The 15,915-nt window shown below is 40.7% G+C and overlaps 1 protein-coding gene and 1 long non-coding RNA gene across 4 annotated transcripts; one reads left to right on the forward strand and one right to left on the reverse strand.

Annotated features, from left to right (window-relative positions):
- Positions 1–5,688: 5,688 nt before the first annotated feature.
- LOC148757318 (uncharacterized) lies at positions 5,689–9,849 on the reverse strand. Of its 3 annotated transcripts, XR_016022384.1 has the most exons (3): positions 9,570–9,849; positions 9,237–9,420; positions 5,689–6,591 (listed from the first exon to the last, which is right to left on the reverse strand). It is a non-coding gene; the product is annotated as an uncharacterized LOC148757318 (long non-coding RNA). The 3 variants fall into 3 exon arrangements; XR_016022383.1 differs by having other exon boundaries at positions 5,689–9,420; XR_016022385.1 differs by having other exon boundaries at positions 5,689–9,420; positions 9,496–9,696.
- XBP1 (X-box binding protein 1) lies at positions 9,811–14,549 on the forward strand. The gene is given in 6 exon segments (XM_019743083.3): positions 9,811–10,104; positions 11,178–11,274; positions 12,060–12,188; positions 12,971–13,006; positions 13,009–13,116; positions 13,427–14,549. Coding segments are annotated over 6 exon segments (1,173 nt in total). The 5' UTR covers positions 9,811–9,856; the 3' UTR covers positions 13,982–14,549.
- The last annotated feature ends 1,366 nt before the right edge of the window (positions 14,550–15,915 follow it).

A 15,915-nucleotide genomic window follows, 5' to 3' on the forward strand; every position in this document is an offset into this window, starting at 1 on the left:
TTACTGGGCAAATGAACTGCAGTGTTTTGCAGAAGCCAAAGGAGTATTGAATTTCTTAGAACCCTAATACACACAAATTAACTTCAGGAAGTGTTGCAACTCTTCTCCAGAAAGGGGTGGGCAGCCGCAGGACTGAAGGAAACATTCATCAACATAACCAGGAGGATTTCCTGCATAGTATTTCAACGTTACTTAAACGGTTCATAAACGTCCTCCTTTAAAAAAAACATATTCCTAAAATTAAAAGCACCGGAATCACAAGTCCTAGCAAGCCAAACAACTCCATCTATTTCTTGAGGGTAATGAAACCCTGTGCGTTCAGATTGGTTTCTTGGTTGTGACAAATATACCATGGTCATATAAAATGACAGCAGTAGGGAAAATTGAAACTGGGTGAGGGTTGTACATAGCACTTTCTGTAAGATGAAGATGCAACTTGGATTCTATCAGGGAAATAATATTATCGAGAACTTTGCTCCTCACTCTTTCCTGTATCATCTGAGTTTTCTTGAGACTATAAAATGTTGTCTTAACATTTTTGCTTTTATTTTCCATTTTAATTGGTGGTTAGAAAAATGAGCAATGTAGTACTTTCTTGCTAGAATCTGTGTCTTGACTACAGCATGGGAGTGTGTAAAATATGACACCAACAAAAAGCATGGGACATCTGAATATTTAACAGTGAGTGTCAAAATCATAGCATGACGGAGCCAGAATTCCTGAATTCTATGTCCATTCTTCTCCTGAATCATTTAAAAAACTATTTAGTCAATAAACAGGGAGATACAAAGCTACCTTCAAGTGCTTACAAACAAAGTGAACTTGCACTGCCAAGTGTCACAGGTGTTTTGTTGGAAATCTGTGGAGGACTGCATGGGAACAAAGCAGGTGCAGAGCAGGGGTGATGTTTTACATGAGTTTAGAGCAATGGTTCTTGACTGGGGAGATTTTGGCTCCCAGGGAACATTTGGAAGCCTGAAATAATTTTGGTTGTCATAACTGGGGGAAGGGGTGTGGTGGTATTGGCATCTAGTAGGTAGAAACCGGGGATGCTACTAAAATCCTACAATGCACAGGACAGCCACCCACAAAAAAAGAAATGTCCAGCCACAAATGTCAATGAAGCTGAGGTTAAGAAACTGTGACTTAAACAGAGGGAGAACAGGGGTCTGCCTTGCAAACTCAGGGGAAAAGGACAGTTCAGGAAAATTATAGAATTGGAGTGAGGGACAGACAGATAAACTGGAAAAGTTATCTATAGCCTTAAGCTGATTATTTCTTCTCTTTGAACTCAGTTTTCCCTGCCACAAAACAGTGGTGTTATAATGTTAAATGACTCATCTCTCTTCCTGGTATCAGAAGGAAGTGCCACTAATAAAAATTACCATATTTTGCTGTGTAAATGCGCTCCCATGTATAATGCGCACCCTCGTTTTGGGCCCAAACACTCAGGGAAAAAATCTTTTGTTTTAATTTTCTTTTTTTTTTTTTTTTTAAATTAAATTTATTGGGGTGACAATTGTTAGTAAAATTACATAGATTTCAGGTGTACAATTCTGTATTACATCATCTATAAATCCCATTGTGTGTTCACCACCCAGAGTCAGTTCTCCTTCCATCACCATATATTTGATCCCCCTTTACCCTCATCTCCCACCCCCCAGCCCCCTTACCCTCTGGTAACCACTAAACTATTGTCTGTGTCTATGAGTTTCTGTTTCTCATTTGTTTGTCTTATTCTTTTGTTGTTTTTGGTTTATATACCACATATCAGTGAAATCACATGGTTCTCTGCTTTTTCTGTCTGACTTATTTCGCTTAGCATTATAATCTCAAGATCCATCCATGTTGTCACAAATGTTCCTATATCATCTTTTCTTACCGCTGAATAGTATTCCATTGTGTATATATACCACAACTTCTTTATCCATTCATCTATCGAAGGACATTTTGGTTGTTTCCATGTCTTGGCCACTGTAAACAAAGCTGCAATGAACACTGGAGCACACGTGTCTTTATGTATAAATGTTTTCAGATTTTTGGGGTAGATACCCAGGAGAGGGATTGCTGGGTCATATGGTAATTCTATTCGTAATTTTTTGAGGAACCTCCACACTGCCTTCCATAACGGCTGTACCAGTCTAGCATTTATTTTTTAACATATTAAGGCACATGAAATTTTATGTAACAAATAATTACAAAACACAAGAACAGATACAAGGTTGAAGAAATTTTATGTACTGGTAAAAATTTTATGTTATTTATGCATCATAGGAGGCCAGGAACTCTTCATTGCTGCAAGTTCATAAGTTCAACAAAATCGATTATCATATTCCAGCATATTATTTTGCATATGGATATTGTTATTGGTTTCTAGAGTTGCATTTTTAACTCAGAAGCATAAATAAAATAAAAGAATAAAAATCATTTACATAGATACAAAATTAGTACTACCCATGTATAATGCACACCTTTATTTTTCCCTCACAAATTTGGCCAAGAAAGTGCGCATTATACACGCCAAAATATGGTATGTCCCTGGACCCACCTGCTTCATTGCCCTACTCAAGCATACTTGTTTTTCAGCAGTGCCAGTAGTCCAGGCATGAGAAAAATAAAGACAGTGTATGAGAAGTCTAACTTAGGGCAGTGTGGTAGGTAAAGAGACTATAAAAGTGAGGATTGTGTTGTACGGAGTGTGACAAGAAGCCAATCACCATGGTATTTCTATTTCTCATGTAACTTGGGACCTGGAAGTGGGCAGTGTACAGCTAGGTTGGGACTAGATGGCCACTCCATATGACGCGTCAGGAACCCAGACTTCTGTCTTTCCCGTCTGATATCCTTAGCATGTGGCTTCCTTCCTCATGCTTGCAAGATGGCTGCTGAACCTTCTCAACAGTTTGACCTTTCATCAGCATTCCAGGCAAGAAAGGGTTTGGAAAAAAAGGGCAACAGGCAAAAGGTGAAAGCCTTCCTAATTGAGACTTCTCCATTTAGCAGACTTTCCTGGAATCCTCTCTGCCTAGAATTTCCATTTATACATTGTCCTGAACTGCATTACACGGCTATCCACAGCTCCAAAGGAATCTGGGAGCTGAGTGTTTTCAGCAGAGCACCCTGAACTAAATTGTATTTGGGTTTTTGTTGCTGTTAATAAGGAAGAGAAGTAGAACAATGGTGTACCCCTGAAACTCATATAATATTGTATGTTAGCTATACTTTTAATAAAAATCTTTAAAAAAAAAAAAAAGGTCGAGAAGTAGAATAGATGCTGTGTAGGTAACTAGAAATAGTGCTTTAGTGCCTTAAAATGAGCACCTTCCAGGCTTTTGTTATGAGTCCAAGGTTGACCAATCTTATGTTGAATTCTGTTTTCAAGAAAATGGTATTATGCAGCCATCTTCCCGGGTAATTTAAAAGATGTTCTGTCTTTTTCTTTTTTTTTTTAAGGAGGGCACAGCTCACAGGGGCCCATGTGGAGATTGAACCAGCAACCTTGGTGCTATCAGCACCATGCTCTAACCAACTGAGCTAACCAGCCACCTCCAAAGATGTTCTGTCTTTTAAAACAGTTCAATAATCATTAAAAAATATTTATTGAATGTCTAATAGATACTCAGCACTCTACTAAACACAGAAGACCAAAGAAGTGTAACACATGATTTCTGTTTCTAATGAGCTTGTTGAAATCCAGTTGGAAAAAAAAATACAATGTAAACAAATGAAAAGCTGGATAACAATGAAAAAGAGTTAAATAATCCGTAATAGCAACATAGGAAAGCAGTCCATTGCTGATGTGAATGTAAAATGACAAAACCATTTTGAATATCTGGCAGTTTCTAGAAAAGTTAAACATGCACCTATCACATGATCCCTCAATTTTACTTCTACGTATTTATCTAAGAGAAATGAAAATGTAAAGATTTCTATCATACAAAGATTTGTACACAAATGCTCACAGCAGCTTTATTCACAAAAGGCTAAACTTGGAAACAATTCTGTTTCTAAGCCTAAAACAAATGGTCAATCTCACTCTTCAAGAGTAAAATGGGATCAAATTTTGTGAATTTTCTCTTTTGAAAAAAACCATGTGTTTTTTGTTTGGTGGGAAACTCTATTTAATCAAGTTTGTTAATTGTGCTAATCAAATATTTTTTGTCCGCTCCATGTGTTGATTCTGGAGAGGTATATTCGTCTCCCATTGATTGTGGATCTGTCATTTCACCATTTATTTTCAGTTTTTGCTTTATAATTTCAAAATTATGTCACTCTATTTATAAAGATTTATGACTGGTAACATGTACCTTTAATCAACATGAAACATCCTTTTTTGTCCTTGTTAATGCCTCTGCCTTAAGTACTATTTTGTCTGATATTAATGTTGCTACATATGCTTTCTTTTTATAAACATTTGCCTGATAAGCCATTTTCCATTCTTACGCTGTTTTGTTTCATGCGTATCTTCTGTAAACAGCATATAGCTGGATATTGGATTTTTCACTCAACCAGAGCCTCTCTCTTTTACAAAGAGAATATAGTCCATTCATATTTATTTTTTATTATTTATATATTTAGATTTATTCCTATCAGGTTATTTCATGTTTTCTACTTACCGTGTTTCTTGTGTTTTCCCCTTTTCTTATATTTTCTGGAACGAATGTTTTCTTGTCCACTATTTCTCTCACTCTCTCTTTCACTCTCAGTCTTGTCTTCTTTCTCTCTCCTAATATTCTGGTTCTATTCTTCTACTACAATAGTCTTAAGATATTTTTGTTCGTATGGTCCTTAAAATAATTTAGTAAAACTGCATACACCACCCCCCATTTTAAATTTAGATCTAAAATTTCTCATGATAAGCTTAAATAGTTGCAGAGGATGTCATTTCTAATGTAATTTGGAATACTGACATTTTGAATAAAACATTTTTTTAAATTTTATTGGAGAATATTAGGGGACAATGTGTTTTTCCAGGGCTCATCAGCTCCAAGTCGTTGTCCTTCAATCTAGTTGTGGAGGGCGCAACTCAGGTCCAAGTCCAGTCGCCGTTTTCAATCTTTAGTTGCAGGGGGCACAGCCTACCATCCCATGCGGAAATTGAGCCAGCAGCCCTATTGTTCAGAGCTCACGCTCTAACCAACTGAGCCATCTGGCCGCCCCCTTGAATAAAACTTTTATATCACTCTTTTAGATGTGTTCAATAGAATCTAAATACCTTAATTATTTGCTCTCCATTGTCACATGTTTTTAAATATGAGCTGACAATTTGGGGAATGGCTGGCTGGGGTGGAGGTTGGCATATTCTGGGGCTGATGATTCAACCATTGGTAATAGAATGGTTACATATATTTGCATACATGAGAATTTAGCATAAGTAATCACATTGAGGGTAATGGGTGCCTGTCAGAGAATGGATTTTAAATTATGAAAAAAGGGGTCTCAGGTGGTTGGAGCACCTTGCTCCTAACGCTGAGGTAGCCAGCTCCCAGCTCGATTCCCACATGGGCCAGTGAGCTGCGCCCTCTACAGCTAAGATAGTGAACAACGGCTCTCCCTGGAGCTGGGCTGCCATGAAAAAAGGGAAGGCTAGAATAAACCCTTCCGTGTTAGATTGGAGTTGCAGTTATTGATGTGCACTCATGAGTTTGTTTGTTTTTTTTAGATTTTATTGGGGAAGGAGAACAGGACTTTATTGGGGAACAGTGTGTACTTCCAGGACTTTTTTCTAAGTCAAGTTGTCCTTTCAATCTTAGCTGTGGAGGGTGCCATTCAGCTTCAAGTTGTCCTTTCAGTCTCAGTTTTAGAGGGTGCAGCTCAGCTCCAGGTCCAGTCGCCGTTACTAGTTGCAGGGGGTGCAGCCCACCATCCCTTGCAGGAGTCGAACCAGCAACGCTGTAGTTGAGAGGACCCACTCCAACCAACAGAGCCATCCGGGAGCTCAGCGGCAGCTCAGCTCAAGGTGCCGTGTTCAATCTTAGTTGCAGGGGGTGCTGCCCACCATCCCTTGCAGGACTCGAGGAATTGAACTGGCAACCTTGTGGTTGAGAGCCCACTGGCCCATGTGGGAATGGAACAGGCAGCCTTCGGAGTTAGGAGCACGGAGCTCCAACTGCCTGAGCCACTGGGCCGGCCCCCTCATGAGTTTTTAATACATATAGATTGACATAAAAACAGGTATAGATGTGTATATTTCTATACCTTTCTATATACGTGGATATGTATATACATACACATAAATATATCTCCTAGTTCTATCCCCCGAGAGAACTTAGAAGCAATGACACCCCAGTAGCAATGAGCACGCCTTGTGCCCATATCTTCGTCACTACATGTCATTCTCCAGTAAAAGGAGTCAGAGTGTCTTGGAGAACTATACTATACTATTTTTGCATCTTTTCTATATGTTTGAAATTATAATAAAATCAAAGTTAAAAAAATGTACCAACAAGCTCTTCTTTGAGAACCTGTAATTTTACCTCATTTCTCTTTCTCTTTCAAGTTATATTTCTACTCTACTTTCTCTGCAGACTTTTGCCAATGTAATATAGTTTTATACTTAAAAGTCTGTTGTTGATTATCTAATAGGCGATCCTGCAAAAAAAAGTATATATATTTAAGTACTTAAAAACTTTCTTACCATAAAAATAATTCTGCATGAAGCTATGGTAACTAAATTGAAATCAATACACATTTTATAACATTTATCTAAATAATTCCAAATTTTGATAATTATTAAATATAGAAAGTAAAATTATGTTGGAAATGTACAGTATCTTTGGATTCATGTATCTATGGATTAATAGTACTTATTGCTAGAATGATACAGGATTTGGAATCAGTTTTATCCTTTTTTTTTCCATTAAAAAAAAAAGTAAGTGCTGAAAACCATTGTTCATGTAAATAAGTGGATGGGGATGGAAGGCATTTTATTTTAACAATGCCCTTCAACTGTCTGAACATCTTTTGAGTTAGAAGCCAAGTCACATTCTGATCCATCATCAAAAATTATTGTATAGAACTCTCAGCTGACAATTCAATTTTGTCTTCCATCAGTTTTACCGAAAACAAAGAATTAGAACCTATGGAGTTGGAAAGGGATTTGACGCTCAGTGATGAGGGTCATTTCCTTTCTTAATACGATAATCAATAGCTAGACTGGCCTATCGGTTTGGAGTCTCAGAGGTTTTTCTACCTTAGGGCAATGAACCTTGGGAAGATTAAGCATGAGTGAAAGAAAAGAGGGTCTCCTCTCTGCGGAATGTAAGAATGGTGACTGAAAAAGAGAGGTGGGGGTAAAAATCTGCCTCAGAGTCACCATTCTCAGGCAGAGAAAATCTTGAAAAAGAGATATTATCCATATACCCACATGTGGCTTGGAAAGTTTTATCCTTAGGGGTACATGCATCTTAATTTTTTTTTTAAAGAGGGGCGCAGCTTACAGTGACCCATGTAGGGATCAAACCAGCAACCTTGGTGTTATTAGCACCCCGCTCTAACCAACTAAGCTAACTGGCCACCCCTCATACTATCATTTCAACATATAATCAATATAAAAATAATCAATAAGGTATTTTACATTCCTTTTTTTTTCATACTAAGTCTTCAAACCTACATTTTAATTCATATTAGCCACATTTCAAGTGCTCAATAGCTACACATGGTTAGTGGCTACCATATTAGAGCAATTCTTGAATTTTTTGTTTGATTGTTACTGGATTTTGTTTTGTTTTCTTACATGGACATTTTAGACTTGGGTCTAAGTAAACAGGCAGATCTACTGCTTCTCATCACTGTTTCTTACATTTCACAGAGAACTTTGTATTTTACATATTTCACAGCTCTTAATCACAAGTGCCTAGTAAATGTTTTAAAATAGTAATGGCATCTGATGCAAGAATTAATCAGATTAATCTTACAGACATGATATGAAACTGTTCAAAGGTTTGGACTTGAGTGTTCGAGACTTCATGGATAGCAATCTGCACTGGGTCAATTTACTGTTTTCCTCCATGATTTTACACTGTATCAAAAAGATAAAAGCCTTGAAAACAAAACTGGGGGAGTAAATTTCAACATTCCATTTCTACCCCATTAACCAAGACCAAAATGCAACCCATCCACCTTTTCTCTAACCTGTACCTTTCTCCCATGGTTACTCATTTATACTCTGCTGGACTCACAGGGTTTTCACATGGTTTCTTTTTGTGCCTAAATGATTTAAATTTCTTTTATTTTCACTGGGATTTCCTACAGAGTGCCAGACATTCCCTTGGAGTTCACAAATGTTACTTAATAAATAAAAGTTTGCATGACAATTACATGACTTTTCTCAGAACCTCTTACAACTTTCCAAGGTCCTTTAACGAAAACGTGTACTTCTCAACCAGAAATCACTCCAAAGACTTCTCCCAAAAGGTCTGAGGCCAGGACTGAGTCTCCCATCCCTGGAGGCACATTAGGACCCAGACAGCCAAAACTGATGAGTTATTAATAAAAAGAAAGCAGACTTCTTTGTCCTGCAGCATCTCTGATCACCCCCACCTCTTTTCTAGTCCACAGAAACTCAGGATGCCCTGCGCTGGGCCAGCTCACTTTAAATAAATTGTCACTGATTTCACTCTACCAATTTGGAGGAAGAAAATATGTGTTAGGAGACTCATCATGGCTCAGCCCTGGGAGTAACGGAAACTGTGCCCCATTTAAAGGGCCTGCATATCAAGAGACTGAATTGCTATAGTTCCTTCTTCCCATCCTGTTCTCTCTCCACCGAAATATCACTGAAGAGCTAATCTGATTTATTAACACCAAAGAATTACCTAGAACCATTCTCTTTTCACTTTTTGCATATCGTCCAACCATCGACTACGAGTTTTAATAATCTTTGCATCTCTGGAGCAGTGCTGAATACAGAGGAAGCAGTAACTACTTAATAAAGTATTGCTTTGTGATTCCGGGGAAGTTAACATTTTGTTAATTTGCTTTTAAAAAGTTAACATGAATGTGTGGGGGATTTTCTCAGGCTTCTCCATGTTAATATTCGCATGTCTAAATTGCTCCCCGGCTGCTGTCCGGTGGACCCTGTCTCACAAGCCCTGGGTCCTCCATTGCGCCGCAATGGCCGGGCAGGAGCTTTGAGCCTCGTTTTCACACGTGAGATATTTTACCCCCATTAAAAAAAAAATCGTAATATACGTTCATAGTAGAAAGCTTAGAAATGCAAGGAAAAATTAAATTACCATGTACTCCTCCACCGATCGTTTCAAGCCCTCTCTATGAGCTTTAAAATGCGCGACCTCATTTCCTACTAGACTCCTACTTCGCGGAATTTATTTGCAGGCTTTTTTCTAACCCAAGGCCCGATTCGGCGCTCTCTCGACTTTTCGCTGCACTCGGGGCCCGAAGTGGTGCACGACAGAAAATCTGTCAGGCAAAGGTGAAAATCTGTTAGTATCGGTAAAAATTGTCAGTCTGGAAATCTCTCGGTTTGAAATTAACCTGTCATTTCGGGTGAAAATACGTCAGCCTAGAGGGGAAATTCGTTTGTGGAGGAAACTCCACCGGCTCCTCACCAGCCAGGTGCTCGGGCCGCCCTCGGACACCGCACCCACCCACGGACGGATCCCGCAGGTCGCCCTCAGGAAGAATGCCCCCGCACACTCTGCGGAGAACAGCCGCCGCCACGCTGCACGCCTTGGCTCCGCCCCGCTGGGCCTTTTCGACCAATGGGCGCCGATATTGGCCGCGCATCACGCAACTCTGGCCAATCGAGGGAGGCCACGACCATAGAAAGGCCGGGCGCGGCGGGGCCAGGCGGCTGGGCGGCGGCTGCACGCACTCACGTAGACACTGTCAGGCCATGGTGGTGGTGGCACCCGCGCAGAGCCCGGCCGCCGGGGCCCCCAAAGTGCTGCTTCTGTCCGGCAAGCCTGCCGCCGCCGCCGCCGCTGCTGCTGCCGCCGCCGGAGCCCCGGCCGGCCGGGCTCTGCCTCTCATGTTGCCGGGCCAACGAGGGGCCAGCCCCGAGGCAGAGAGCGGGGGGCCGCCCCAAGCGCGCAAACGACAGCGCCTCACACACCTGAGCCCCGAGGAGAAGGCACTGCGGAGGTGGGCGAGGGCCGGGATCTGGGACCGGATTCGAACCCGGACAAAGGTCTGGGTCTGGATCCGGTAGCGCTCGGGCGCCCTTGGCCTGGCCGGTCTGGTGCCAGCGTGGCGAGGGCGGGGCGGGGCAGGAAGTGTGGACTAACCAGATCCACTGCGCTGGGTAGAGTCCAGGGCTGCTTAGGCCTTTTTTATTTCCTCCTTTTCTGTCTCATTAGATAACTAGAGCTGGGTATGCGGGCACCAGGATTCCAGGCCATTTTGCTGTGTGACCACAGACCGGCCGTTCAGCTTTTCTGAACTTGGAGTCGATTAGCCTTTTCTTGGGTTTACCTACTTTTTTGGAGGGACAGCTGAAATGACAGCTGTTGAAAGATGAGGCTGTGAGCTCTGTAAGGCTAACTAGTCGAACCTTCAGTCTCTGCGTCCTTACAATGGTATTTACTTCATGAGATCGTCGGTGAGATTTGAGTCAGAGATGCCTAGTACTTAGTCCTCTGTTATGTTTGTTCTTTTTTGATCAGTGTGCCCTTTGTAATTAAGTGCCTCCTCGAGCAGATACGGCCCCAGCCGTCAGGGGGTTGCCTAGGATCTCAGCAGCAGGGCGAAAGGCATCAGCCTCTCCCTTACTTATGAGTTGGTTTTGGGGAGGGAAGGTTTATGTCATGGCGCGATTGGAGCCTTCACTGGATTTAATCAGTCCAGGTTGGATTCTGTTTGAGGGAAATGGAGTCAGGAAGCAACAAGGGGATAGAAAAGGGAAGAGGATATTTATGATGCAAGATGAATTGTATTTGTGTCCAGCCCGGAGCTGTGGGTAGAATGAGCCTGAGGTGGATGATGCAATATGGGAGAGACTAAAACAGTGTGGGAGAGGATAGAGCAGTTCAAGCCAAATCGAAAGAAGGCTCAATTTTTTGTTTTGTTTTATTGAGGGGAGGAACCTGAAGTGTATTTTACCATTAGTCTACCATATACTGTAAATTTATATGAAAGCACCAGCTGGCCAAGTTTTCAAATAAAGATATAAATAAGGTTTGAGATGACTCAGTGTGGTATGTCCCTTCTGTTCTCAGGAAACTGAAAAACAGAGTAGCAGCTCAGACTGCCAGAGATCGAAAGAAAGCTCGAATGAGTGAGCTGGAACAGCAAGTGATAGATTTGGAAGAAGAGGTAAAAATACTCAAGGCCAAAGTCTTCTCTTTTCTCCATTGGTGAAATGTTCTCATATTTGCTGCCCATCCCAAGTTGTTTCAGCCCCTTTAGAATAAAATTGAACATGTAATTAAAAGTTTAAGTTATGGTAGATAGGTAGTTGGTTAAATGGTGAAGTCTGATGAGAGCAGAGGTGATTGACCCTCTGGCATGTGGTACTAGATCTGTTTCAAAGTTGGTGAATTTACAACATTACAACATTTTCAAGTTAACACTAAGAAATTAGCAAGAGCAGATAGGAAATCATTGCTTAAACTTGAGCCCCTTCTTGACGTGGCCAAAAGTCCACTAACGGTTCCCTTTCCCTTCTGGGGTCCACCTAAACTTAAATTGTTGCCAGTTACAAATCTTGAATACATAACGATTATTTATATTATTCTTATTTCCTTTTTTACATATTTTGATTTTATGGTCCACTTTTATTATTACCTGCCAGTTCAAGATAGGATTTTTTTAAACATCATTTCTAAATTAAAGCCACAAGTCACCCTTTACTGAGATCTATGTTAGTTGGAGGCATTGTGTTATGTGTTATTAGTGACTCCATGAATGGCACTTCTTAAATAGCTTATTTTTAGTAATTATGACCTTGCCTTCTAATACCTACTGTGAGCAACTGGATAAGCATAGTTTCCCCAAAGGTCATGGGGGAAGGAAAGGAAATCAATTGTAATGAAACTTCATCAGGTAAATTAAGTGAAAGAAATAGATGTTTTAATAGCCTCTTACGAACTGTCTTCCAGAATCAAAAACTTTTACTAGAAAACCAGCTTTTACGAGAGAAAACTCATGGCCTTGTAGTTGAGAACCAGGAGTTAAGACAGCGGTTGGGGATGGATGCCCTGGTTACTGAAGAGAAGGCAGAGACCAAGGTAAGGACCTCGTTTATTTGGTGCCATATGTGAGAACTGGTTCTAAGTGATATGACATGACCTCTTTAATGACACTTCATTTTCAAGTGTGTAGTGGATAGTACGAAGTCCTAATAATTAAAATAAGTTCCATGACTTTCTAAGAGCAAGTACTAACAAATGCTGATATAGCTAACAAGATGTGCCAATGTTAAGAACCAGAGTAAGAGAACCAGTAAAATCTGACTTTAAATGCTACTAGAATTATAGTTTGTTGATGAGTATGAATGAGTAGGAAAAGGATTGTGATAGTGACACCTCTTTGGTAGAAGGATGGTGAATGGCTTTAATTTATGGATTATGGCAAGTTCAGTGACAGTGCCTAAGTTCTAAGACTGATAGTAGGACAGCTCTACCATGTGAAGGTAATGTTCAGAACAAACTTTAATTACTATCAAAAAAAACCCTGAGCCTAAATTCACTATAGAACTTTATTACTTAGGAATATTATTATGGAGAATATCATTAAGATATTATTTAAGAATACCAGTCCTACTTGAATCTTTAGGGAGTAAAAATGTTTTGTCACATAGAAAATCAGTGGAAAGTTAGTCTCATCTCCCTTTTTTCATCTTTTCTTGAGGAGGACTCGAGAAAATGGAAATAACAAAGAGAAAGATCTTAGCTCTAAAGTTTAGTTTTCTAACTTTCTTGAAAGTGGAGAATCACAGCTTCCCGGTTAGCATTTCCTTGGGGATTCTCAGCTGTGTGGGCTGTTTATTCACTTTGGTCTTTCCTCCCAGGAGAATGGAGCGAGGCCGGTGACCGGGTCTGCTGAGTCCGCAGCACTCAGACTACGTGCACCTCTGCAGCAGGTGCAGGCCCAGTTGTCACCCCTCCGGAACATCTCCCCATGGATTCTGACAGTGTGGACTCTTCAGACTCTGAGGTAGGGGTGGTTTGGATTTACTAAACAGCTGTATAACTATTTAATTCCATCTGTTGGATGCCCAACATCCCTAACCAGAGAGATGAGGGCAGAAGTTAGTTTGAGTTGGGTTAGAAGTGAACATCGACTACCTTCCTGTTTCCAGGTGATTTAGGACATGGAGTGAAGTAAGATAAATGGGTGTGGTGGGTCCTGGAGGTCATCCTCTAGCATAATGATTAATTTACATTAAGAAACCTAGTACTAAGTGTTTCGGGTAGATTCTCAGGTGCATTCTAATAGTTGGACTCTAATTTTTTGCCTCTTGCAGTCTGATATCTTGTTGGGCATTCTGTTCAACTTGGACCCAGTCATGTTCCTCAGATGTCCTTCCCCAGAGTCTACCAGCCTGGAGCAGCTCCCAGAGGTCTACCCAGAAGGACCCAGTTCCTTACCGGCCTCCCCTTCTCCATCACTGGGGCCGTCATCAGCCAAGCTGGAAGCCATTAATGAACTGATTCGTTTTGACCACGTATATACCAAGCCTCTAGTCTTAGAGATACCCTCTGAGACAGAGAGCCAAGCTAATGTGGTAGTGAAAATTGAGGAAGCACCTTTCAGCCCCTCAGAGAAAGATCACCCTGAATTCACTGTCTCAGTGAAGGAAGAACTTGCAGATGACTTCATTCCAGAGCTGGGTAACCCAGATCTACTTTCATCCAGCCACTGCCTGAAGCCATCTTCCTGCCTACTGGATGCTTACAGTGACTGTAGCTATGAGGGCTCCCCTTCCCCTTTCAGCGACATGTCCTCTTTGCTTGGTGTAGACCATCCTTGGGAGGACACTTTTGCCAATGAACTCTTTCCCCAGCTGATTAGTGTCTAAGGAGTGATCCAATACTGCCCTTTCCCTTGACTATTACACTGCCTGGACGATAGCAGAGAAGCCTGTGCTTCATTCAAAAAGCCAAAGCAGAGGGCGTACAATCCTAGAGAATTCTTCTAAAGTATTTGTTTAAACCTCACAGGTCACCCAAGTGTCTTTTGACACTCAGCAGTCAAAGGTACTCAGATATTGCTATAATTACAGCTTTTCAAGTACCTTTATCTTAAGGGCAGTAGTTTGCCCTAAAATACTTATGTAAGGGACATCGGACAAGTGTCTTATAAATGGAATTTATGAATGGCCCCTTTAATCCTCTCTCTTCCTTCTCAGCATCCGAGGCTTGCCTCCGATTTTAGGTCTAGTTTGCTTCTGCAAGCAGAGAGCACACCTACCTGAGGGGGCTCCTTTTCCCTCATGTACAGTTCAAGTAAAGATCAAGAATCTTTTGTAAAATTACAGAAATTTACTATGTAAATGCTTGATGGAATCTTTCCCTGCTAGTGTAACTTTTGGAAGGTGCTTTCTCCATTTATTTAAAACTACCTGTGCAATTAAAAAGTGCAATGCAGTGTTTTTGTTCTTTGATTCCTTCTTGGGCCTTGTGTTCTGTCTAGGCGATTCGCTGTTTGCTGTGGTAGTGATTTAACCAAAAAGCATGCCACTTTTTAAGGTGACTGAAGGATTTTCCCCTTTAATGACTGCCTGCTTCACTTTCTGGCTACCGTGATATATATGATCTACTCTTTGAGCAGTTACTGTATTTCTGAGACAGTTTCTTCAGCCTAATTGACCAATATCATAGCTAGTGAGTGGCAGAGTTAGAACCCTTAACCACTGTTTTGCCATACTATCTCATGTGAGAGAAAGACATGCCATTAAATATCAAGGTTTTCTTGCATTTATTAAAGGGATTAAGAGCATTTTCTAGAATAAGATTCCCTGGGTTCAACTCTGCCACTGGTTAGTTGGGTAACCTTGGACATATTATAATATTACTTATTTCCTCATCTATAAAGCAGCATAATAGTACCTCTAACAATTGTTACAGGATTCAAAGAGATGGTGCATCATAAACACTTGTTATATGCCAGGCACATCCCAAGCACTCAAAAATTAGCTATTATCTCTCAATCCACTTTCAAAGGGTTTTAATCTCTTAAAGAATTCCATATACTTTAGAACTTGTTTCACAAAAGAAGGAACCTATTCAGAGAAAAATCCTAGAGACATTAACACAACCCCAAAACTAGAGACTTGATAAAATCATCCTTTATGATGCACTTCTAGCTTGGGAATCCTCTTATATGAAAGGACTTCCCTCACTTACAGACATTATTTCACCTATTTCAGCATTCTACGTCAATATTTATTAAGACTACCTCGGGGAAGGTAAAAGTGAATGAATAGACAAAAGGAGAGTCCCAAGCAGCAAGGCAAAGCAAGCCATAGTTTGAACCAAGCACAAGGGAACCTTGGTGTAATGGCAGCTGTATCCATAAGTATACTTGAAGGCAAGACAGCCTAAAATCCCTGGTCACTGAACTCAGAGCCCAATCCCAGTGTTTGGCATGCAAGCTTGCTTAGGCTCTTGAGTTTCTGTATTGTAAATGTAAGGACAGTCTCCAGCTGTCCCCATGATTTAAAAACCTGTCACCAGATTTTCTAGAACTGAAAACTTAAGTGCTGATAATCTATTTAGGGATTGTGTAGGCAGATGTAATTACTGATGCATTTTAAGCCTCCATCATAATAGCACAAGCATCTGGAGGTTGAGGTTCAAGAAATTTACATTCAATGACATCACATGAAAGGCAGCTGTACTAAGAGGAATAACATACAGGACACACATAACCTGTGTAGATTATCAGGGTTTTCATTTCCTACTCAAATGGGTGGAAATTACTAAACACTTTCCTCAGCCTTGAGCAAATACC

This window comes from Rhinolophus sinicus, chromosome 9 (genome assembly GCF_057876585.1).
Source record: "Rhinolophus sinicus isolate RSI-liver-muscle chromosome 9, RSI-T2T, whole genome shotgun sequence".
NCBI classification, from domain to species: domain Eukaryota; kingdom Metazoa; phylum Chordata; class Mammalia; order Chiroptera; family Rhinolophidae; genus Rhinolophus; species Rhinolophus sinicus.